Source organism: Lycium ferocissimum, chromosome 6 (genome assembly GCF_029784015.1).
Source record: "Lycium ferocissimum isolate CSIRO_LF1 chromosome 6, AGI_CSIRO_Lferr_CH_V1, whole genome shotgun sequence".
Lineage (NCBI taxonomy): Eukaryota > Viridiplantae > Streptophyta > Magnoliopsida > Solanales > Solanaceae > Lycium > Lycium ferocissimum.
Genome location: NC_081347.1, coordinates 66058833 through 66084581, shown reverse-complemented (window position 1 = coordinate 66084581; position 25749 = coordinate 66058833). Strand labels below are relative to the sequence as shown.

Below are 25749 nucleotides of genomic sequence, written 5' to 3'. Positions count from 1 at the left end.
GTCTTTTATGATCAATGCATCATTACTTACATTTGTAAATACATCACGCTCTAAACATATTATCATTCAAATATTGATCACCAATGCTATTCCGCACTTCATTTTTGATCCGCTTCATGGACGAGAATGCTTACTTTTTAAGTCAGTTAACTTATTAAATAAATGTGTGAATAAGTATCCACAATTTGCCTCAACCAATGCTTTTGCCAAATCACGAATTCCTTGCAAGTTGGAGAACTTGGGATTACCACTATAAATATGAAAGTATCAAGTTGGTAACTCAAAGTTTTAGTTATGTTCAACTAAAAGTATTTGTCGGAAACTAGCAGGTGTTTAGTCAAGCTGAATCCAAAATGGATAAAAAGTACTTTATGAACCTAAAACTCAAAGCAAGCCTTGATGGTTGATATCACTGATTCAATGTCACATTCAAATAAATGCATATTAGTTTCCTTCAAGTCCATTTGCACACAAATACCATTTTCACATTCTGCACCATAAATCCTTTTTTAATGTTTATTTCTTTTTTCCTAGACAAAAAACAAGTAAATAACTAAAAGAAACAAAGAAAGAGAGACAAACAGAGTCAGCAATGGAATTTGGAGAAGATAACTGTATGCGATTTTGGAGATGAAGGTTCTTGGCAATGGAATTGGAAGGTTGCTATTGATTTTGATTTGGAAAGGGGGAACCCAAGAACTAGGTTTATGTTTCTTGATTTGATGAGAGAAAGAAGTTATTTAAAGTTTATATACCTAAACAAAAAAGTAGTACTATAAAAAAGCTAAAAAGTAGTAACTAAAAAGTAGTAACTAAATTACTAATAATTGAAACTAAGTCAACACAAATTATTAAAAAGAAAAAGAAAGAGATTAGAATAGAACGTTTATTAGAATAAGAGGATTTGTCTCATTGTCTTTCCGATCCCGCGTACCTACGGCCCATTCACCACTCGGCACTACGGCATACGCCTTTGTCGTGAGGGTGCCACTTTAATATTTATCTATACATTATGTATATATAATATATATGTAGTCGAAGCTTGCGGGTGGCGTGGCATCCCCACGCCACTGAGTAGATCCGCCCCTGCTACCAATCCTTTCTTGGCCATATGTCAATGTCAGTTTTGGTAAAGTGTAGGTATGATCTTTATCAATTCTCTCTTTTATATGCACTTCTGTCATATAATTATCAATGGCAAACATATTACTTTTTGTCAAACTTATTAAAGTGGAGAATATACAATATCACCCTTCTAGATTATTATATAAAGACCTTTAGTATTTGTCGGAAACTAACAGGGCTATAATTATTATTCATATTTATAATTATGTATAAATGTAAGAGTCACTTTTCGACAAATGAGAGTCAGAAATATGAAGAAGATTTAAAGCGATGGTCAAAGAAAGAAAAATATTTTTCCTAGCTATTCAAGCCATGTAGCTTAGGAAAGAGTTTTAAGTGAAATATCATCTTTCCCTAACTAACCCAAAAAAATAATCAGGATTCAAAATCTCAGCATTCTATCTATGAAAACTTTAGTAGGTAGTCTTTACCCAATATTTATACTGGTAAAAGATAATACCAAGTACCTAATAAAATAATTAAAGTAGGTGCAAATTAGCTCCAAAATCAGTGTTATTATTAGATAGTGTGGATTGCTTTTCAAAGTGAACATGAGTTTTTCTATGAAAAAAATCAAAACAGATCAGCTTAATGGAAAATTCCATTAGGCTAAAAGATCTTAATCATCATTGAGCACTGCCTAGGAAGAGTCCAAGCTCCACTTTGTCTGTTTTGGCTAAGTGGTAAATTTCAGGTTTAGGTCTTTAATTCATTGTTTTAAATCAAGATATGAGAGTGATCCTACATTTGTCTCTATTTTCATTAAACAATAACATAAACACGTCGAGCCAACTAGTCCCAAGTGGACAACACTACGATTTGATTTGCTTTAATTTAGTGTATAGTTAACAAAAGAAGAAGAAAAGCTCCAATTCATCATTCCATTAATTTGAAAATTAGAAAGTGTTTTGACTAAGCTTGATTGCAAATAAGCTTATAAATACTTTATACTAGTAAATATGAATAATATTTAATTGAGAATTAATTTAAAATTATAAATTGGTCATTTCTAACTTCTTGCTTTTTGACGAATGGACACTTCTGATTTTATAATCTCAAAATATCTTCTGTTTTTATTTATTTATTTAAATTTAATCTTAAAATATCTTTTTTTAAACTAAAACTCCTTTGGTTATTTTTATGTGTTGCCATTTAAGATTTGATGAGACCAATCTTGTTGAGAAAATAACAAAAATGGTCTTTTGTTTTTGATAGTAGGTTCAAAATAGTCCATAAAATGTCACATGAGTAATTTTAGTCCTTAAGTTTTGCGAAAAGTGAGCACTTTTGGTCCATCAAATATTTACCAAACCCCGATTTTCAAATTTAATAAAAAAATGTAAACATAGAAAAAAATTAAATGTGAACTCACATTTGGAAGTGCAGGTTTTGTAGTTTATGTTATTTTTGACTATTTCAAACCGTGGAACCTGTTAAGATATAAATTCTGTTTTTTTGGGTCTACTTTTTAGTTAGGTGTAATTTTTCATGTTGCATTTTTTGAAATTTTGATTCAGATTAAGTTCTTTCTTTCAATTTCTGGTTAAATTTAACAATTAGAGTTTGCTAGATAGTTGACAGAGAACAAAAGTGCTCACTTACTAAAATTGCTCTATTAATACTTAAGGGACTATTTTGAACTTACTGTCAAAGATAAGGGACCATTTTTCTGTCAAATTTCTCAGAAAAGCTTTTGCATTTGAGCAATTTTTTTTTACTGTTTTCCTACTTTTAAGCATTCATGGCATCACCCAACACCAGTAAGTACTTTAAAAGTTTTTCTCTTATTTTGTGCAAGATTTGATACTAATTCAGATAATGTTTGTGGGTCTTTAAAAATCTTTTATTGTGCAAATAAATTGGACTAGTGAAGTGGGTTTTAATTGATTCTTGGTATATGACAATGTAAAGGCATTGTTTTTATTATTGAATAAGAATTAGCAGCTATATTGAATGCTGAAAAATATGTGTTTTTTTTGAACTGAAATATATCTAGCCCGGATTGCTATGTTTCTATGTATCTAGAACTTGTCTGGAAGTATAGAATTGAGTGGAATGTTCCAAGCTTTTAGTAATAATTAAATGAAAGCTAAAGTTGATCCCTTTGTTAGAAATGCCAGATGAAATTACTTTGTTCATCCCAATTTTATGTGATTTGCTACTGGGTCATCCTGTGCACGAAGCATCCCGCGTTCACGTAATGTCCGGGGAAGGTCTGCATCTCAAGGGGTTGTATATAGGCAGCCTACCCTAGCACAATCATCAGTAGTTGATTCCACGGCTTGAACCCATGACATATACGTCACATGGAGACAACTTTACCGTTGCTCCAAGACTCCCCCTTCATGTTGACTTGCGAAAAAAGGACAGTCCGGTGCACAAAGCATCCCGTGTTAGCGGGATTCAGGGAAGGGCTGCACCCCAAGGGGTGTATGTGGGCAGCCTACCCTGACGCAACCATTGGTAGTTGATTCCACGGCTCGAAACCATGACCTACCGTTGCTCCAAGACTCCCCTTCATGTTGACTTGCTAAAAAAGGGTAGTCCGGTGCACAAAACATCCCGCATTAGTAAGGTCCGGGTAAGGGCCGCACCCCAAGGGGTGTGACAGCCTACAGCCTATCCTAATGCAAGCATTAGTGTCATGTTGACTTGCTATTGCTTAGAAAAAAAATTCTTTGACTATGATATGTTTAAAAAGAAAGAAATCTATTGTTAGACATAAGGTTTATATTAGGTGTAATCTTCATTTGTGGAAAGATAAAGGAGTCTATCTCTGTAATCAGTCTGATGATAGATAGCTTGAACCTTCTATTTTGTGTTCCATAATTCATTCTTAATTAGCTTTTTTTAATGGTTGCTCTAGCTTTATTCACTCTTATTAATGAAACATGCTTGATCTGTGTTTATCCTTTTTTTTTCTTAGTAGTCACATTTGTGACTAGTATTGATTTGCATAACTAATGCTGTCTTTGTTTTACAATTATTAGAAAGTTGCAAATCGGCTTCTTTTTTAGCTAGTTATTTAGATTTCTATATCCAAACTCTCTTGGTTTATCAACCTCTTGTTATGCTTTTAGGTTTTTTGAGTAGAGGGTTTTCTAAGTAGAGCCTGATAAGATAAGCTTATATGCACCAACTAGTAGTTAATACTAAACTAAGGATTGTTGTTGTTGTTGTTGTTGTTGCTTGGTCTGTGTTCTTTTTTCTTTTCCTAGTTTCTTTCTGATTAATACTTGTCCCTGTCTGCATAACAAATGTTGTCTTTGTTTTAAAATTTGTAAGAAAGTGAACACACAAAGAAGTCTTTAGATTTGTGAGTAAAACATCTCCTATACGTTTATCAACATGCAAGGTTTTTTAGAGTACAATTTTCTAAGTAGTGCCTGATAATATAAGCTTATATACACCAACTAGTATTTAATACAAAACTAAGGATTTAGTTTATCAGAAGCTGTTCTTTAGAGTTCATTTGAACCTCACAAAGCTCCAAATTACTACAAGACCACAAAATTATAATTTCGTTGCCATATCTGCATCCTGCAATGCTGGTCAGATGTATATTGTGATTGATTGGAAGTTAAAAATTGGATGCAAACTGTAGTAGTCGCTTTCTTCAAATGTAAATCGTTACTAAAACAAAAGGAATCACCATGTTAGACCGAATTTCGTGTAAATAATTGCTTACAATGGGCTGTTCTTTATTTCATTGTCTAAGAAAATCAGTAACAGGTCACACGAATATACCAAAAGGAGATAAGCTTGTGCTAAGGGGTTTAAAATTTCATGGATATCATGGGGTGAAGCCAGAAGAAACAAAGCTGGGGCAGAAGTTCTTGGTGGATGTTGATGCTTGGATGAATCTTTGACCAGCTGGTAAATCTGACTGTTTGTCAGATACTCTAAGTTACACTGATATATACAGGTGAGTGATGGTTGTGATTGTGCTTCATTTTCTACCTACAGAAGGTTAAGATTGAAGATCCAAAGTTCATAAAGGATGAATTTTGTGAAATATACCTGTTCAGTCAAGTAGTAGTGCTCTGTTGCTCACTAAATTGATTGGAAATTAATTATGTTGTTTCTAAAATAGGAAGTGTTCTCTAACAGATTGGATGATCTGATCATTTAGCAGTTTCCCATGAGTAAATTGAAATAAACAAATAGAAACTAATGTATGAAACTTCAATAATAGATTACAGACAATCGTAAAAGTGTTTATCATTAACAAACTCTCATAGTAAATACATCTAGTTACACATTGTCTCTGGGAAGTTGTTCTTGTGATTATGATAGGAGATTCTTGTTTTTCCCGTCAGAGTCATTAGCATGTATATCATGTCACCTATTGGGTTTATCCACCCAAAAAAAAAAAATAAAAAAAAAATCATCTCTCTTACTAGACATCCACCCAACAAAAAAATGTCACCTAATGGATAGTTCCAAATAAAAGGATACAAGGAGAAGGTAGAACACGAAGTCTCTCTATATAAATAGGGGTGGGAGAAGGGAAGGTGTCAAGGGGCATTAATTCTTCCTTCAACACAATTATCCACACACGAGTATTGGAATTCTTGAAGCTACAGTTAGAACCCATCTTCTTGTCTTAATCCTGTTTCTTTGGTCCAAACTGGGACTATACCCTATCTGTTCTTTGTCATCAGCGCTCTCATTTTCCAACTAGTTGAACATTAATATATAGAATAGTATCAATATGAATAGAAAAAATGCTGGATCCAGTAATCTTCTTCATTTAGAATCATGTTGATCTACTATCAGGAAGGAAATATAATGATGTGGTTGTTGAGGATTTACCGTCTCCCTATGTTGATATTCTACTTGAGGTCTCTTCTAGTGGATTCTGAATGAAGTAGTCATGCTTTGTGTCATCTGTTTACCTGATAGAATTTAATCAAAGTAGGAAGAAACTGACATTATTTACTTTGTTAACCACTAGGAGAAATATTGGAATATCAATCATAGTACGGTAGCTTGATAAAGTTCATGTTTTACCAGAGCATAAGGTGAAATACTTTTTGGTGTGGGCCTTTTCTGAAGCATGTATTTTCTTTGGAGTATATACGAACTGAATTTTATAAAGTGACATAGACGCAGATCCTAATTCTGATTTTTTGTACATATTTTCTTTTCCCTCTCCTTTATGCTCTGCTGGAGCTATCACACATGCTTAGTTGTGCACTCTTTGGGATGGTTCATTTTCTTCCCTCTTACTTGTGGGGACTGGGGTTTGCAGCGAGAGCATGCTGAAGACCCAAAAAAAAAAAATTAAAAAAAAAAAAAAAATGAGAGAGAGCAACATTTCAATCTGTTTCGTTATTACGGACATTTGTGAAAGTGAGTGCTACGTTTCTTATTGAAGGAATTTGAGAAGGGTGATTATCGATATTGAGAAAGAAACAGGGTTAATCATCTTGTTGGATATTTTTGATTTTACCAGTTTCTATCTCTCTTTGATAACTGCGGTATCTGAGTCAGCTTGTAGCGCATCTTGACCAATTCTCCCTGTGCTTGCTACCTCCTACCAAAGACAAGTATTACGTAACTCTACCGTAAGCCTTAGGCATATGGATAAAAATCACATAATGTTTTTCTGCCTCTATCAGGGTTCAAAAATCATCTCCCTATTTTGACCATTCTTTTTTCTTTTGAGAATGGTAACAGTATATTCATCAGCACAAAATTCTGTGCTGGGAGCCGGATTTACAAAAGATCCAATGAGTCTAAAATATACCTACTTACAAAGATTCCAAAAACGCTAATATTGACTCAGACTCGTCTAAAAAAATTCTTTACACCAGAAATTTCAATGACAAAAATACAATCAAGCTTGATCTTCTGTAAAGAGTTTTGGCTTCCCTCAAAACACCTGACATTTCTTTCCCTCCAGACTGTCCACCTAATAGAAGCTGGTATGACTTTTTGACTTTCCACCATTTCTTGTTCCTTGCTTTACTCCCCGCTGAATTCCAGCATCTAAACAGGATGATACCTCCAGGAATCCATCTAAACTACAATCGTGCTATCAAATAATACCTGTAGGAATCCATCTAAAACTGATTTAATCTAGACGGATGAGCCAAAATGTCAATTAAGGTTCCCTGCTCTAGTTATCTAACTTCGTTAGCCAAAACGAGAACCACCCATAGCTGCACTGGTATGTTGCCAAAGCAAGTGGCATAGACTTGATCCAGTACTCTAGCTTTGCTCATGGGTGGAGGTTGGGTACCGCAAGGTGAATCCCTTCACCGGAAAAACTACACTATATATACAAGGTAAAAATTATTTTTTTATGTATATAATAGATGTTGAATCCCCTTGGCTTCGTCATGTATTTGTTTTTTTATATTTTGAATCTCCCTAGTCCTCACTGAAAATCCTGATTCTGGAACTACCTTTGCTGGCAGAATTAGTGCATGCAGCTCTTAAAATAAGAAATACAAACTTAATTAAGACATGCAACTCATAAAATAAGAAACACAAACTTGAGAAACAACCACAAAATCAAGCAGCACCAAAAGCAAAATCTGAACTTCAAAATTTCTAATCACTGACATGAAAATGACTTCTAGTGGTCTTAACTTACAGATGGCCAGCTGGTCCTAATTAGGCATGCTGAAAACCAACTGGCCTGATGTTTTACGTATGGCAGCGACTTTTCATATATTAAGCACTTCTCTAAGATAACTATTTTCTCTGAGCAATTTTCGCTGTTGATCTTTATGGTTAGTTTTTGCATAATATTGTCATTTTCATCTGAGGATATTGTGGAAGGTCCACCTAGAAAACTTCTAGAGAATGTGGCGGAGGTCATAGTATCTACAACCCTCAACAGGTACCGGCAGGTATCTGCTGTTCGTGTTCAAGTTGGAAAGCCGCATGTGGCTGTTCAAGGACCTGTTGACTACTTAGGTGTCGAGATCATCAGACACAGAAGTCTTGATGTTTAAACCAATGTCTTATTGCTTGTATTAATGTTTGTAATTCAAAATCCATCCTGTTCAATAACAGACACAGTTCTTGATCTTTTCCATCTGCATTTGCTCTTGGTTTATATATAAACTGTCTGCATTCCTGCTCCATGCTCTGGTCCATTCTCTTATGGTGACTCCGATAGATGCCTGCAACTTTACCACAAAGCTTTGTGGAGTTCATGAATTTGGAGGTCCATGATTTGAGAATGATGATCCATGGAAAGAAAGGAAAAAAAAATTGGTTCCCTTGTTACCTTATATATGCTACTTCGTTGCATGAGCATCCAAGGATGTGGCCATCATTTCCATCTTCTTGCGGAGTCATGGTGTTCACTTTTATCTTTCCTTGACCATAGTATTCCACTTCTGCATTGTGTAACAAAAAACAAAAAAGGAAAAAAGACACATCGCCAGTGAGAATTAATTAAATAAAACATATGTTTCCCAATAAGGAATAAATCCTATTGACATCACGAGAGAAATCATCTACTGACTGGTATGTGCTTCCATTCGTAAACCCATTTTCGGGTTAATAAGTTGTATGCATAGCAAAGTTTCTAGTATTAATTAGCCACTGAAATATCTTGTGATTTTTTCCCTTCATTATATCAGTTATGTCCGTGCCTTGTGAATTTTGAAATATTCAATTGTTGGTTATTTGGTTTTAAAGTCGGTATATAAGTTTAGGACTTCAAGAGTAGGATATAATATCTCAAATAACCGAAAAGTTGGAACTTAATTAGGATTAGAACTCCACTATTCCTAGTACGAATTTTGTACTAAAAAGGTTGTAAATATATAATTTTATCCAAAATAGAATCATCTTTTGAATAATAAAAAATATTATTTTTTAAACTGTACAAAAGTCGTTCAATATTAGTATTTTGATCAACCATCATTTATATTCTATGTGCATGTTGCACGAATATCCCTTGTCGATGTATAATATTTATGTTAAAATAATAAATTGTACTTGCATGTGGTGCGGTCACCTAATATTTAAATGTAGTATAATTAGATATTGTTAGAACCTTAAAATATGAGTTGTCTGATTTTCTACTTATGAGATCTTATGGAAAGAGCTGGTTATACTTAAATTAAGAAGAGTAAATAATAAACAAACTCCAACAATTAAAATTTTGCCTGGAGTTTATAATTGACGTCATTGATTTAAGTAGTTCTACTTTTGTAGACTTTACGTGACAATATATCAGTGGCCTAATTTGATGAGGAATGCACTTTGATCCGTTGATAAATTAAAAGTCTTATCATACTTAGTTTTGATAGTCCTGAATTTAGATTAAACACAATTTTAGTTGAATTAAAAGTCTAGGCAATTAATCTAGATATTATAATTATATCCAATGTTGAATTGATTTACTAAAGAATAATTTAGCTTAAAAGGGTATAAAAGTCGTTCAATATTTGAAGAATATTTTGATCAACCAACATTTATATTCGTGCTTTTATAATAACTAGTCTCTCGGCACGTGCGCTGCACGTGTATTCCATATCTTTTTTTTACTGAATACATATACATTGAATTAGTTAATGCATACATATTCGAAAAAATTAACTTAGTTATAAATTACAACTTAAATACACCTAAAAGCCAACATCTAGCGTAACAATTTTATGGGTAAAGTCAAAATGCATCATCTACAATCAACTCTATCTTAGTTCTTCAAGTCTTTTTTTTTTTAGGTCGTTCATCCAGTCTTCACATAATTAAACTTCGGTATATCTCCATTTTGAAAGTTGGTTTCTCCAATAGATGATGTCGGAAGTGGATTTGTCACGATCCGCCTAGGGGGCCATGACGGGTACCCGGAGCTGACTACCGAGCACCACTCATGCTAATCATCATTCTCATCTTAAATGCATTTACTATTCTCAATACAACTAGCCATAAGGAAACCTTTATCACTTCCAAAACATATCTACAATCATATGCATACGGCCCTCGGGCTATCAAAATAATATACAAATATACAATGTGATCATCATGGGACATCTACTACCCACACATACGTATCTACGACCCTCTTCTACAGTACTAGACATAAAGACGGGACACGGCCCCGTCGTGCCCAAACATATACACAAAAAAATATATGATCATGAGTAGCACCTCTGGAATAGTGGAGTGCTCCTGTGAATCCGCTGATAAGCTCCTACGGATCTGCACTGTCTCCCTGTCTACCTGTGGGCATGAACACAGCGTCCAAAAAGAAAGGACGTCAGTACGAACATTGTACTGAGTATGTAAGGCATGAATAATACTAACATAATAGAGAAATAATGGAGCATGAGGTGAAGATACAACCTGCTTAGCCTTTAAAAGAAAACACATGTTATACATATCACATATACCATCATCGTTAACCCGCGTCCAGGTAACCATCGCACGCCGCCCATTAGTGGTGTCATGTCCGGCCTTCTAGGCATGGTGTAATCGTATGCAGCCCGCCTTCGCGGTGACATGTCCGGCCATCTAGGCACGGTGTAATCGTATGCAGCCCGCCTTCGCGGTGACATGTCCGGCCATCTAGGCACGGTGTAATCTCATCCTCATATACTTATCATGTAGCATGCATAAGAAATCGATTAAATACTACAACTCTATCGGGGTGACGTAAGGTCGAGAACCCCCAATTCCATTATGGAATAATCACAATCATCCTACCTCACCTTGAAGGAACTAGCATCATAAGGTGGGTCTAGCAATAATGAATAACATCAAAGAATCGTATAAGGATCATTAGCTTCGTCAAAATATCACATCATAAGCTTTAGGATCTTTAGGCTTAGACTCATCAGCATCATTATCCTATTCATGACATATCTCTTATCTTTGTCTCATAAGAAGCTCTTTATAAACATTGACTCATATTTTCCGGAATGTAAGAAAGTCATGGAAAGATAAAGGGAGTCATGACATAGGAATCATGCCTTAGAAAAGAAAGGACTAGCCTTACATACCTTTACGTTTCGCTAACTTTATCACTTGAACGTTTCCCTCCGATATTCACGTTTCTACATTCAAGAGAGTTCGTACTAAAATTAGACAATCGAAAACATACTTAAGCTTAAGCTAAAGCTAACGAAAATTGGGTAACATCTCCTTTATTTTGATGAATTCCCCCCACATAATAAACAACTCCCAACATCAATAACAACACCCACAATATTTTAATCAATAACTTCATCAAGCTAGACATTATTAAATCCCCAACATTCCCTATCAAAACCCTTCGTAACCCTAACTATGGCACCATAACGTATCCATCCTCATACAATGCCTCTACCACAACTTTAATACTATTCATAGCAAGATCATACTCATTACATATCAAGAACTATGATTTAAGTCAAGTCATGATTCAAGAATATTACTAATTTCATGTTTGTACTCCATATTCTCCTCCCTTCCATAATCCAAGTCTTTCAACCTCTCAATACTTTTAATAACATGAAATAAACATAAAACTCACCTTAATCACTTAGGAATAAGCCTTGAGTCAACTTACTCCATTAGAATGAAATCCCCCACTTGTGTACCAAAGAAATTCTCACTCTTCACAAACCCTAATAGGCTTCTTAGTATATGAATCTCTTAATCTTGGCTTTTGATCTTAGTTTCTTGGTATAGATTTGTTGTAGAAATAGAGGGAGGGCATATGCTTAGTCAGAAGGAATAATCCAATGGAGTTCATGGATTTACCTAGATCAGTTTATGGGCTAATCAATAAAGGATTTTTATCTTCGAAACCCATTGGAAGGGCGAAAGAGAAATCATACAAAAATGATTTCTTGTAGAAATAAAGGGAGGGTTTTAGAGGGTTCTAGAGAGATATAGGACCTGTTTTTGGGAAAATAATGAAATAAAAACGTGGGATCCTATATTTATAACCAGGGCTGGAAAGTTCCAGATCCGCGGGTCGACGAGCATGGTCGACGCTCCGTCGACATGCCCCGTCGAACTGCCGCCTGAAATGTCTGATTGTAGAACCTCATCGACGGTGCCAGACGACGGCTCGTCGACGTGTCGATGGTCGTCCCTTGGGCCATCGATGCTGACTGGTTTCAGCGGTTTTCTGAACTGCTCCGTTTTGCTCCGATTCGATTCGTTTCACTTCTAATTCCCTCGTAATGTCAAGAATGCATACTTATACTCCTGTACACATACAAGGTAAAATATCTCGTGTCCAAAGCTCTGGTGCGGATTACCGAACCGAAGGTACACACCACCAATAAGCCAAAATCTCCTTGCAATATAACGGGAGGTGTAACAGGATTCTCTGATCAAAATTTTCTTCTCTTTTTCTTTCAGTCATAACGAAACCAACCACGCTTAAGTATTATTGTGTTCTCAAGGTTGATTGTTTTTTTCTTAAATGTTCAAGCCTCGCGTTTTCTACTTCAATGTGCATGTCATGCATAAAATCCAATCGAACCATGAACACCAAATTCTTAATCAAATTTGTTCATGAAAAAAAATATTGCAAATCTAATAGTGATAGCCAATTAGCCATTAGCTCATTAGGCCACATTTCATCCGCATGAAGAAAGTGCATTCCTTTGTTTCAGAATTCTACTTCTTGATATCATTTTCTTGTTTTAGTTGGAAGAATTTCTGATAGTATTTAAGAAATAAAGAGTCAATAAGTAATGAACAAATAAGTTGTACTAAGAAACATTGGCTATAATAGCAAAAGAGATTTGAAGAAAACATGTATATTACGTAAGTTACCAAGGCGTGTTATAAGGGACTAAATTTTCTTTCTTTGAATCTGACAGTAACTGACAACAACCTCCACTATCTTGCTTAAATATCTTACTGCTTCAAGTATCTTTCCGAATCCTAGCGTATAAAAGGTAAAAATTCCTCCAAATTATTTCTGAAGTTATCCTTTCATAAATTAATTGCATATTTTAGGAGATTATTGGCGGAACATGAGTGACGGAGGCATCCTTTAGTATCAATAAAGAACGGAACATCTTCAAAGAACACGTCCCTTCATATCAAAGCGGGCATTGTTTTTGAGAGACAACTTTTTCTTATCATTATTTACAGGTAGGGTAGTTTAATTATTTAAAAGGATATTTTGATAATTTAAAAATTATAATTTAGGGTAAAACTTTTCAATTCATTGTGCAAAAAAGAGAATAGAACATACCAGTAAAACAATTAAGCTTGGTGGGAGTAAAGTAGAAATTGAAATTGGCTTCTACCAAATTGTTGCACTTCTTTGATGGAGGAAAGTTAGAAACTGCCGAACAGACACGTTGCTTCTCTTTTTAGTTTAGTGGTCTTTTTAGTTTTTAATATATTTATTAAATAGGAGGGTATTTATGTTGAAAGGAGGGGTATTAAAGTAATTTAACTTTTCAATTTACGAGTTCGTGCTTTTAATATAATATAGATATATTTATATCTATATATATATACAGAGTTATTTCATATCATGCATGTATGCATTATGTGAAAATGAAAGAACATTGAGGACATTTATAAATAACTTTTAATTTATTTACTAAGAATGGATAATAGTTAGTAAAAAAATAGAATTATGCAAACATAAAATTAATGCTTTAGGAGTTACTCCGTAAGATGAAAAGATGAAGTTACTTATTGGTATCAGAGCTAGAATATATTTCTATTTTTATTAGATAGAAGAGCCATGATAGTAGTTCAAGGACAACAAAGTAATTTCACTCCATAATAACAGTGTTTGCTTCAGTCTGCACTCAATTTCTCATTTCACACGCTACATAACAAGCATTTTGGAACCATCAACTCTATTAGGTAAGTGTCCATTTAACTTTTCATTCACATTTGTCATTTTGTGCAAATACTCATTTACATTCTCTTTTTATGAGATAAATTATTTTTATTGAATTTTATGAACTCATATATCCACACTATTTGAAAGCAATTTCAAATTAAAAAAAATCATATCTAAAGGTAATTTTAAAAGTAAGGATAATTTACAAATGATGAGTTCTCTGCTTGACTAAATGCTACCTTTGAATGTGTGAAAAAGATGCAACTTGTTATGTGCCATCTTGCATGCTCATAACGAGTGCCATCTTGCTTAGTCATAACGCCTAACCAGTGGCGAAGCCAGGAACTTTGTTAAGAGTATTCAAACTAAGCCAAATAAATTTTCTTTAAAAAGAATAAATGGGTGCACCAAAATTTTAAATCAAACTATACTATATTTAGTTCAAAAATGACTTTTAAGATTTGTTTACTTGAAATAATATTAATTAAAAAGTAAAAAGGAAAAGTCAAACAGAGATGTTGTGAATTGGTACAGGTAATTTTGCTCTTTAAAAGAGTAAAGCCGTGCTGCTAACGATCAAACTTGGGCCCTCCAAGACCTTCTGAACAGCCTTTACCACTAGACCAACTTCTCTAGTTAATTCAAGGGTGTTCAGAATATCATATATCATGATATAAGACAGTGTTTCACCTACATACATAGTATAATTTTCTGACGAAGGGTGTTCGCCTGAAGACCCTTGGTGGGCTGTAGCTCCGCCCCTGCACCCAACATTATTTGCATTACCATATGGAAGAAAGTTAGAAGCTTGTAAAAGATATAATTTCCAAACAAGAGAGAGGGAGTGAGAGTTAAGCCACTTATTATGCATAGAAGAAACTGTGTAGATCATAAGCAATTTTGTTTGGAATGTTTTAGGACATGCTTATTTTGTTAGGGAGTGAGAGTTAAGCCACATATTAGTTTTTCCTGATTCTTGTAAATAGTTTCATCCTTCATCTTGGGAAATATTTTCTTCATAAGTAGTTTCAAGCATATGATTAATGTTGGTATTGGTTCATGATTTTTTATAAATAATTGATGGTTCTGCTGAAGGATTTTATGAATAGATGTACGCAACATTATACACGTCTTGTGTGTGAGTATTTTGTCAATAAACTTTATCACCTTATAAAAAAAAGAAAAAAAGATGAACTTGTTGAAGGATTAAGGCATTAATATACATTGAAATCTTGCGATTACTTGCTCTTTAGTGTTTTCCTGATTCTTGCGAATTGCTTGGTTGGGAGGGATTTTTTCTACATAAGTACTTTCAAGGCATATGATTAATAATGAGACTCATATGCTCTTTCCTAAGCTGGTGCTTAACCGCACTCGAGAGTTTAAGCTCCCAAGTCCTAACCTCTAATATTGCTCCCCTTTACACGACCAAAAACATTTTCGCTTTCATTAATTTCATTTTCGTATTGCTTTGAACTGTTCCTACTTATCTAACCTTTTCTCATCATGTTTTCTCTTCGAGCGCAGGGTCTTCCTAAATGTACCTCTCTATCTTCCGAGATGGAGGTAAGTGGTCACAGACATTTTATCTCTCCCCTCCCTGCACTCTACACCGTGGAGATTTCAACGTATGTTGTTGTTGTTGTTGGAATATGTCAAGGTCAAGGGTGGAACTACTCTCTTTAGGACTATTTGCGAAAATGTATGTAATAAGTTGGCCAACCTGGGAAACATTTGTGCTTGTCCCTCTTTGACACTTTTGTTTTCTGTAATGTTACCCTAGCACTACTACCACTCAGGGTTTTGATACCAATGGGATGTTGTTTAGTTACTATTAGCAAATATCCATTTTGTGAGTATTTCATAAAGCGTAATGTTATTTGCTTTGTTCTGCATCCTCATTTTGAATAGTTAAGGTGCGCATAAACTAGTCCAAACATCACTCTTAATTAAAAAGAAACTATTCATTCATTATTGGGTTGTCAAGGTTGTAAGCTCTCATGGCACAGGCACTGTGGAGACTTGTTACGAATGAGGAAGACTTTTCTATATTTAATGCATTTTGGTCCCAAGGAAACGATCACAATGGCAAAACCATTTGAGTTTTAGAAAAAGATGGTTTTTGACTCATCAAAAAGATAACATATGAGAGAGCAGAATTTTGCTCAACAACGAGCTTATATACATGATTATATACATGCCCATGTATCCTCTTTTCTTTCATTTAAAGACCATTATGTCTACCTGACAAAGATGCAGAATGTTATACCTCCAATAATAACGATTTCTTGACAAAGCTTAGAGTTGACGCATATTCATAAAATTCAAGCATACACAGCAAAACAAAACAAATAAACAACAGTCACTAAGTGAATGTCTCAAATCAAAATTTTCAATCTGATCACATGTTTATTACTAGTAGAAAGTGAAAAATATGTATATTAACGTTTTTGACTTTTTAATAACTAACGAGCAATATAAGAGTTGGTTAGTCAAGCTAAGTCACAATGCAAAATCTATCTTAATACAATAGCTTTGAAGAATATTCAATGGGTCATACAATACAAGTCAAGCTAAGTCACAATGCAAAATCTATCTTAATACAATAGCTTTGCAGAATATTCAATGGGTCATACAATACAAGTGAATGAGGTGCTCCCTTTCGGGAGGTAGGGCTTCAACCCCTTTGCGGGCTTATCCAGCACACATTAAAATTTGTTGGGCCAATAAATTTCACCTTTTTAGGAATTTTTGAAGTTGGAGTTGTGTTTGACCATAGTTTTTGAAATTGTAATTTTTGGTAAAATGTAGTAGTAAAAAAGTGAAAAAAGTGAAATTTTTTGAAAAACAAGTTTTTCTTGTTTTTGGTATGAAGTTGTATTCCGAATATTTATGGCCAAACGCCTAAAAGTAAAAAAAGTGAAAAAATTCCGGAAAAAAGTGAATAATTTTTATGGCCAAACAGCACCTTAAATCGAGAAAAATATAGAGGCACCTCAACAAAGTTAAATAAAGGAGAGCGTGTGACCTTACAAAAAGAAAACAGAAACCAGAGATTAACTTAAAGTTACAGCTCTTACAAAAAAAGAAATGTGATGAGATGCAATGGATTTTCATCAACCACTGATCTTTATGTGATTGCATAGGTTTCTAACAAAAAAATGAACTACAGCGAGCTCATAGCTTATTCAGCGACAGCACCTGCGCCACTACTTCTAGCTCTGCTCCTGCGGTTCCATATTGGAGTAGTCTCAATGAGCTTATGAGGGACAAGTCGCCTTTCGCGTTTGGTTAGCTTTTTGAAGTTGTGTACTCTCAACTTAGCTATCTCGGCCTCCTCCTCTGGTGTTATCTCCCTAACTACCACTGTCAGTCTACATACTGGCCTCATCATCAGTCCACACTTTCCTTTGGCATGGTAGGACAACCTTTTCTTATAAAGCCCCTTCCCAAGAAATGCCTCAGCTGCACCACACATGAACAAGGATGAAGTACTCCAAGAGTAAGAATGAGATGAAAACATGTAAAGTTATTTTCTGTCAATTTTACCAACAATAAGACGATCTGGATCAAATCCATGGTTATGCACTGCATTTGCCCGAGCTGAGTGTATAACCTACATGACAAATGTTCCCGTTATTTCACACTTGAACTATGAGTAATCAACCTCTTTATACTTCAGTGTTCATGTTAGACTATAGTACAACAATTTGATGTTTGGAAAAGAAAAACTGTGTCGTTATGCCGAGGGTCTATCAGAAACAGCCTCTCTACCTCCCAGGGTAGGGATAAGGTCTGCGTACACTCTACCCTTCCCAGACCCCGCTTTGTGGATTTCATTGGGTATGCATGTTGTTGAAAAGAATAATTGCAAAGGATATTTTATTATACAGTTTGGTGTGCTGTTTTGTGAATAGACAATAGCTGTCATAGAAACACTTGTGGTTTCCTGTTTTGACAAACCCTGGGCAATATATTTGTCATAGAAGCAATCTTTTAATATCATATCTTCAGTGGCCTGACCTGATAGACAGTTTTGGCAGCTCGTTTCACCGTCACTTGCAACTGTAGCAATGCATCTTCAACACGCATTCCACGAACTAATGCAGCAACCAAGTTCATCTTCTTTGGGCTCTGAAAAAGGACAACACGTTAAGATAAATATAAAGAATAGCGGGTGCAGGATTATTAGCAGTTGCCGCTGATGGGGTAACATCAATAAAGACTGTTGGTGATCCCAAACCAACAAATAGGAGAATGCTATAACTACCACATGCACTTCCAAATTTGGAAAATTTATCTAAAATCAGACAAGCTATTGGACCAGGTAAAAGAGAGCTGTCATGGCTGGTAAAAATGCAAATATACAAGGTAAAAATATAAGCAAGATGTAAATGTAGAAAGTGCCAACAAACTGCTTCAAATGATAATTCAATCAAACCCGACAAAGCATCATAGCCAGTTACACGCTCAAATAGAGAAAGGGGCTTGCAGTAAGTAAGCGGAGCCACATTGGCTCCAGGGGGTTCACCCTCGGCGAAAAATTACAGTGTATTTTCAAAGTTAAAATTATTTTATTATGTATATATATAGTAGATGTTGAACCCCCTGACTTATTCATGTATTTACCTTTTAGAATTTTTGAACCCCCTAGATGAAAATCCTGGCTCCGCCACTGAATATCCGTTAGCGAAATAGTTTATCCATAGTTAAATTATGATGAATCCTTTGAGAATAGATGATTTAATAGGCGACCACAACTATTTTGATATTGAAATGTAGTTGATTGATAAATTAGTCCTTTTGATAGAAGAGATGATTTGATGATATAAACGATTATATTGGATTGGGAACAGAACTTGTTAAGAAAAAGCAGGAGAAGATAATAAAGGGAGAGTGGGGAAAAGAATAAATGTTCCAGCCCCCGAGTGGGTGGCCTAACAGTCAAATAGTTTGAGTCATAACCTGAGAACCAAGGTTCGAATACCATTGAGAGGGCATACTGGTGAATTCTTCTCATTTGTCTAAATAAACTAGAGGTGTCAAATGGGCGGTTGGGCTGAAATTGAGAGAATTAAAATGGGTTGAATTAATAAATGGCGGGTTAACTTACTTGGGCTAAAATGGGCTAGAAACTGGGTTGTCAATGACCCGGAATTTGACAACTATAAGAAGGTGCTTCTGGGTTTGAAGTACTACAAAGGTTTGTAATTATGTTCTTGTAATAAGTGAGTTAGAGGAATAAATTTTGCTCTTCTGTTTTGAAAATGTATTAGATGAGTTATTAGAAATTCACAAATTACATAAAGAGAATAATGAATGGGTTACTACATGATATGAATGTGTAATTACTTAAACTAATTTATTAGTGCTATTTAACTTGATGGCATAATGGTGAGAATTTTCTGTTCAGCGATTGACTATATATGTAAGTTAATGAATTTTACATTTTTCCAGATCAGGATTCACGTTAGTTAATAGAAAATAAGAATAGTTTTCTTCAATATAAGTTTGATTGGGAAATGCACACGTACTATCTAAATTTTGGTCATTAAGATAGAGGAATTATTTTTCAAACTCTTCTTACTCAATACTTTACAAATAGCAGGGCCACGCAAATAGAAATATAAAACGGGTTGAATTGGGCAAAAATGTTGGAGATCGTTTTAAAATGGGTTATAGTTAAATGGGCTAGCTTTTAGCCCCATTGTTAAATTATCTTGTCCCCGACCCATAAAATTCTGGGCGGGTAACTAATATTTGGGTTACATTTGACACTCCTAGTCTAAACCTTGGTGAGCAGAGTTACCAGAGAACTATGTTGGTCGGAGGTGCCCGGTAAAGGATAGTAGTTGAGATGCGTGCAAACTGTCCCTAGCACCAAAGTTATCAAGAGAGAAAAGCAACTCCACCCAACCTTAATCGTGGAAAACTATTTCCTGTAAAAAGGGGACCGAAAGAGAGAATCCGAGAGATCTACGATGGCTGCTCTGTAAGGAGAGAATCTGGTAGAAGACATTTTTGAGTTCTGAGGCAAGCTCCCTTAGCAAGCTTTGCTAGGTTAAATGTAGCAGCAAGTGGCTTCTATGTAAGGAAAGGTTCTGGTAGAGATCTAAATTATCATAAAACCAGAAGGCTATGGCGTATGATACCTGTTTTATACCCTTCAAAACTGCTTGGACTTTTGAAGGTTTAGACGCTGCTTTCTCTGCTTCAGTACTTCCAGTAGATGTTAGAAGTGGTGTTAACGGAGAAGAAATTGGTGTTGCATCAGCTGATGAGTCTGCAAGTAATGTCCTTGAACCAGACAACCCCTGTCAAAAGAACATGTTCAGAAACAATGAAACTGTTTAAGCCAATTAACTATTTGATAACTAAAGAACAAGAAGTATGAATGCATTTTGTTGCTTGTAAGTCATAAGTAATTGAATAGGAGATTTCAGGCACTGGAATTAGCATGTCTATACAGGAAACGTGGATGTCAAAATAAGAAAAGCATTTAAATAAAAAAAAAAAAAAAAAAAACACATATCGTGATAATATGTCCTTACAGATATCTTAAACTATTAGTGTATGTACTTATCGCTTTCTTAATAAGTAGTAGTTATGTGTACATGAAGGTACTCATATTTAGATCGTTTTATAAATGTCTCAATGCAGGTGACACATGCTTTAGACTAGTACCCTAACAACTATGAACATAGGATAAGATCTCCTACTAAAGAAATTTTTGTTACCATGAAGCTATACCACATATAAAAAGTTTATCCCACTCAAACAAGAAAAACACAATCGCAGAATGTCAACGCAGCACACCATATATGGGCACAATAGATCAAGTAAAGGACATTTTAAGTATTACCAGATGTTGTAGATATTGGTACAATGGCCTTGAGATGCAAGGTGAAAGTGCATTCTGCAGCCGTGGTAAATAAGGCGCCTTGCCTGAAAATTGTATAATCTTCAACTATCAAATGATTTTATGTATATAATTTGAGACATCAGAAATGAAAAGGACTTGAAGGCAACTAAAAGCAGATCTTTGAACCCCATAATGCAACTTGCTTTTTACTCTATCGACTGGTTGCATTGTTTAAAAAACTAAGATTTACCAAGCACTGAAGATGCCTTAGAGTGAAACAATGAATTGAAAGGAACAGTTTGATTTTGTTGATATCTCTTCCCAGCATGACGAAGTATGCACTGAAGATGCCGGTGCCAGCCCACCATTTCCTCAGCTAAAAGAAATCTCCCTCAAACACCAAAAGCGCAGCTAGACAATCTCAGATCGTCTACAAAGCAAAAAAACAAAGCAATTACTCTAGTCGGCAATGCAAGTCAATGCTACCTATGTAAACATTCATCTAGAATGACATAAAATAAAATTCTCTAATTGCACAATTGGGAGAAAATTATGTTTGTCTTCCTTTATTGTGTTTTCTCTAACAATAGTGTCAAGGCCGGCTTCCGCACACCTCGACTAATCCACCGAATACCATCTAGCTCCCATTTGCACGGGTACAAGGCGACTTTGTCCACTAAAACTTTGATGACAGCTAACCTATAGTTACCAGATTGATTAATTATAATACTTAAATGAAACAAACCCATAACTTTCCATAGGCATTTCATCGAACCGGTTATATACACAACATAACCACAAACTCAACTGAACAAATACCCTTCTCTACCAATGAAATCCAACTATTTGAATAATCAAGAATTGATTTTCCCTACATAAATCAAGAAATAGACACAAAACAATAAAGCAATCACCTAGCATTTTTTTGCCGCTATTGATATTTGCATTCCAGATTCATTTATCGCCAGGCCACACACTTGGGTGCAGTTCACCAATTGTTTTCTAAACATATTTTAAACAAGTATTAACAGTAAATACTCTCCCTATGAGCTTCAATAAAGCACAATCGAACCTAAACGTTGTCTATCTATGACCACTTATACTTATCAATAAAAGTCTAACTATCATGATAGCTCATCTATACCTAATGTATTCACTGGTTGTAAGATTCAACAATGAAATAAACCCACTAATTTTCGCATAGGCATTTCATCAAACAGGATTTTCTTTTTTTTACCATTGAAATCCAACTATTTGAATAATCAAGAACTGATTTTTCCTACATACATTAAGACATAAAAGTCTAACTATCATGATAGATCACTTATAGTTAATGTATTTACTGATTGAAAGACTTTAACCAGGAAATAAACCCACCAGTTTCTCATACGCATTTCATCGAACACGTTACATACACTACATAACCACAAACTCCTCTGAACAAAAACACTTCTGGGTACCATTCAAATCCAACTATTTGAATAATCAAGAATTGATTTTTCTAAGAAATAAACACAACAATACAACCCACCAATTTTCTCGTAGGCATTTCATCGAACAGGTTACATACACAACATAACTGAAGAAATACACTTCCATGCACCATTAAAATCCAACTATTTTCATTATCAAGAATTTATTTTTCTAAGAAATAGACACCCAAAAAAAAAAAAAAAAAAAAAATAATCATCAAACAGGTTACATACACAACATAACTGAACCAATACACTTCTGGGTACCATTCAAATCCAAATATTTGAATAATCAAGAATTGATTTTTTTAAGAAATAAACACAAAACAATACAACCCACCGATTTTCTGATAGGCATTTCATCAAACAGGTTACATGCACAACATAACCAATCAAGAACTGATTTTTCTAAGAAATAGAACCCAAAAAAATACAACCCACCAATTTTCTCATTGACATTTCATCGAACGGGTTACATACACTACATAACTGAAGAAATACACTTCTATGTACCATTAAAATCCAACTATTTTAATAATCAAGAATTGATTTTTCTAAGACAAAGACACAAAAAAAAAATAATAATAAAACCCGGCAATTTTCTCATAGGCATTTCATCAAACAGGTTACATACACAACATAACTGAAGAAATACACTTTTGGGTAACATTTAAATCCAACTATTTAAATAATCAAGAATTGATTTTTCCTACATATATTAAAGAAATAGACACAAAAATATAAAACCCAATTTGCAAAACCCCCCTTTTTTTTAATTTTTTTATACCATTTAAAAATTCATCAAGAAAAAGACTTTAGAGTGAGAGAAACTTACACCAGGGTTCAGCTGGAGAGAAATGGAGAAGAGCAAACTGCAATTAATTAAAAATATGGGCCCTCATTTGTAATCTAGTTTCTTTCTTCATTTATCCATCTAATTTGGGCTTATGATTGGGCCTATAAGCTTCAGATCCATAAAGTGTAGTCCTTTACATTTTTTTTTGCAGAATATCCCTATATATACTGGTCTTAATTTTTCAAACGTAACTTTAATTTTCTTATTTACAAAACATAAATATATTACAAAACATGACGGATTTTCATATATTTTTCGTTTTTTTATTTTTTTTTTCCAGAAAATATATATAAAAAAAAATATTTTTATTTTTAAAAAAAATAATTTTTATATATATTTTTTTAAATAAAAAAAATTTTTTTTTTGCTCAATGGCTTAAAACATTACCTCATATTTCTGTGTATGAAAGTTGTATGAAATGTGTATGTGTGAGCAAAATTTTTAATATAATTTTCATATACAAAATTTTGAGCCTTTAAGCCTTGAATATTGTATGAAAATTGTTACAATGTTTTTTTTTTTTTTTTTTTCCAGAAACCTAATATGAAATTTATATACAAACAATGTGAATGAAATTCTAAGTCTTGAGGGAAAATATACAAGATCAGTGCCCTTAAAGCATAAAATTTTGCATAATGTTTAAGCCTTGATCAAGATATTTGTTGTAGATTTGTTTTTTAAGGAGGAAATTGGCAAATCATTTTTTGGACTGTTAATTAAGTTTTGACCAGTTCTAGAATTATTTGATGATTTATTACCTTTTAATGCAAAAATAAAATGTTGTTGTAGTTGTATTAGTTAAAATACAAAAAAACTTTATAAGTTTTAAATGTGAGAGAAATATATTATCAGTTTGTAAGATACAAATTTCATATTGTTTTCAGATACACAAATTTCAAGCCATTTATTAAGCCTTTGATGGAGATTCAAACTTTTTCAACAAAATCTTTAGACTTAGATTGAGCGAGATATGAACCCTTCATAAACTTTCATACATAAGTTTTTGACCAAAAAAGATTTAATTTAAAAATAAAAATAAAAATAAACTCTGATAAATTTTTTTTTAAAAAAATAAAAGATGTTTTGGTGAAAATGATTTTTGGTCAAAACTTCAAAAATATTTTTGTTGGAGTATTTTTAAAAAATAAAAAATAATTTAAAAACTAGTTTTTTTTTTTCAATATAAAGATGACTTTTCAACACATTTAAAACGATAGTTAAGCTATGATTACCATTTACAGGCTTAAGAACTTCCCATTCCACCTAGCTTTTGCATATTTTGAGTTTAGATTTCATGCACGATGCTATATAAAAAGAATTATATAATTAGATCACTTAAATTTAATCATAAATAGGAGTAAATATCTTAAAAGGTCACTCAACTTTGAAAAATTATTTGGTAGAATCATTGATTCTTAAGGCATACATATCAATAAAATCATTCAACTTTGGCTTTTACTCTCCTAAAATCACTTAACTAAATATGTCATCTAAAAAAAAAACATAAAAATATTAATTAATTTTTTTATGCCATGTAGACATAGCCCCTATAAATTTAAAAATATATATATATTTTAATAAAAAGCCTCAACATCCACCCATCAACCCTTCATTTAAAACTCATTTTCTTTGTTTTTTATTTTATTTTTATGTGTGCTCTTATTCTTTTTCTTGAAATTATTTTCTTATTTATTTAAGACTGTCCTTCTTTTCAGGACTTCTACAATCTTTCCTTTCGTCCATTTTCTTATCTTTCTACTTTGTTTAAAAAGATATTATTTAATAGATTTTTTTTTTCATACAAGATATTTACACCAAATCATTATGAATTTTATTATAATTAAGCAATAAAATAAAATTGACATTAATTAATCATAATTAAAGAATATATATATGTATATGTATATATATATATATATATACACAAACATATATATATATATGTATGTTATATATATATACACACACATATATATATATATATATATATATATATATATATATATATATATATATATATATTTCAAACTCACATAATCATATATATATGAAGAATATACATATATATATAAGAAAAGAAGGGGGTGTCCTAGTTTTTTTTTATTTTTACGAAATGAAGAGGCCACATAGGCACAAGGTGGACCCTTTCCTTTGTAAGCAACAACAATTTTTTTTTTCATTCCAAAAAAAAAAAAAACAATTTATATTCTCATAGGATATTGAACCGGTATAAATCCATTGGCATAGTGTTTGGGCCAATAAAGGAACTCCACAAATTGTTCATGTAGTTTGGAACTCGTAATTAATTTTGAACCCATTAAGATGTTAGAAACTTCAATTGTCAGAACTTCAAACTTAAGCATCATGCAGGTGTTGGGAGTATTTTTTTAATTTTTGCTAGAACTAGTTCTAGTTGTCAAGTTTTATTCACAATGAAAGATGACTTTTCAACACATTTAAAACGATAGCTAAGCTATGATTACCATTTACCAGCTTAAGAACTTCCCATGCCACCTAGCTTTTGCATATTTTGAGTTCAGATTTCATGCACGAATGCTATATAAAAAGAATTATATAATTAGATCACTTAAATTTAATCATAAATAGGCGTTTGTGCCGAGTGTGGACTGATAACTTGAAAAAAAAAAAAATG

General features: G+C 33.5%; 1 protein-coding gene and 1 pseudogene across 2 annotated transcripts; one reads left to right on the top strand and one right to left on the bottom strand.

Moving 5' to 3' along the window:
- Positions 1-2714: 2714 nt before the first annotated feature.
- LOC132060103 (dihydroneopterin aldolase 1-like) lies at positions 2715-8169 on the top strand (annotated as a pseudogene).
- Positions 8170-16894: 8725 nt separating this feature from the next.
- LOC132060102 (uncharacterized) lies at positions 16895-23193 on the bottom strand. 2 transcript variants are annotated; one of them, XM_059452996.1, is made up of 7 exons: positions 23076-23193; positions 21019-21198; positions 20769-20851; positions 20059-20220; positions 17930-18040; positions 17456-17522; positions 16895-17371 (listed from the first exon to the last, which is right to left on the bottom strand). In XM_059452996.1, exons 2-7 carry the CDS (start codon positions 21134-21136, stop codon positions 17091-17093), a joined length of 822 nt encoding a protein of 273 aa, XP_059308979.1. In that variant the 5' UTR covers positions 21137-21198; positions 23076-23193; the 3' UTR covers positions 16895-17090. The 2 variants fall into 2 exon arrangements, with proteins under 2 accessions (XP_059308979.1, XP_059308980.1); XM_059452997.1 differs by lacking the exon at positions 23076-23193 and adding an exon at positions 21683-21979.
- Between the last annotated feature and the right edge of the window lie 2556 nt (positions 23194-25749).

Bases quoted from the DNA above. Each gene is read 5' to 3' on its own strand.
- LOC132060102 (XM_059452996.1), bottom strand. From the start codon at position 21,136: ATGGTGGGCTGGCACCGGCATCTTCAGTGCATACTTCGTCATGCTGGG. The intron at 20,852-21,018 runs GTAAATCTTAGT...TACAATTTTCAG, and splicing joins TAAGGCATCTTCAGTGCTTG to GCAAGGCGCCTTATTTACCA. The intron at 17,523-17,929 runs GTCAGGCCACTG...TTTGTCATGTAG, and splicing joins CTGCCAAAACTGTCTATCAG to GTTATACACTCAGCTCGGGC.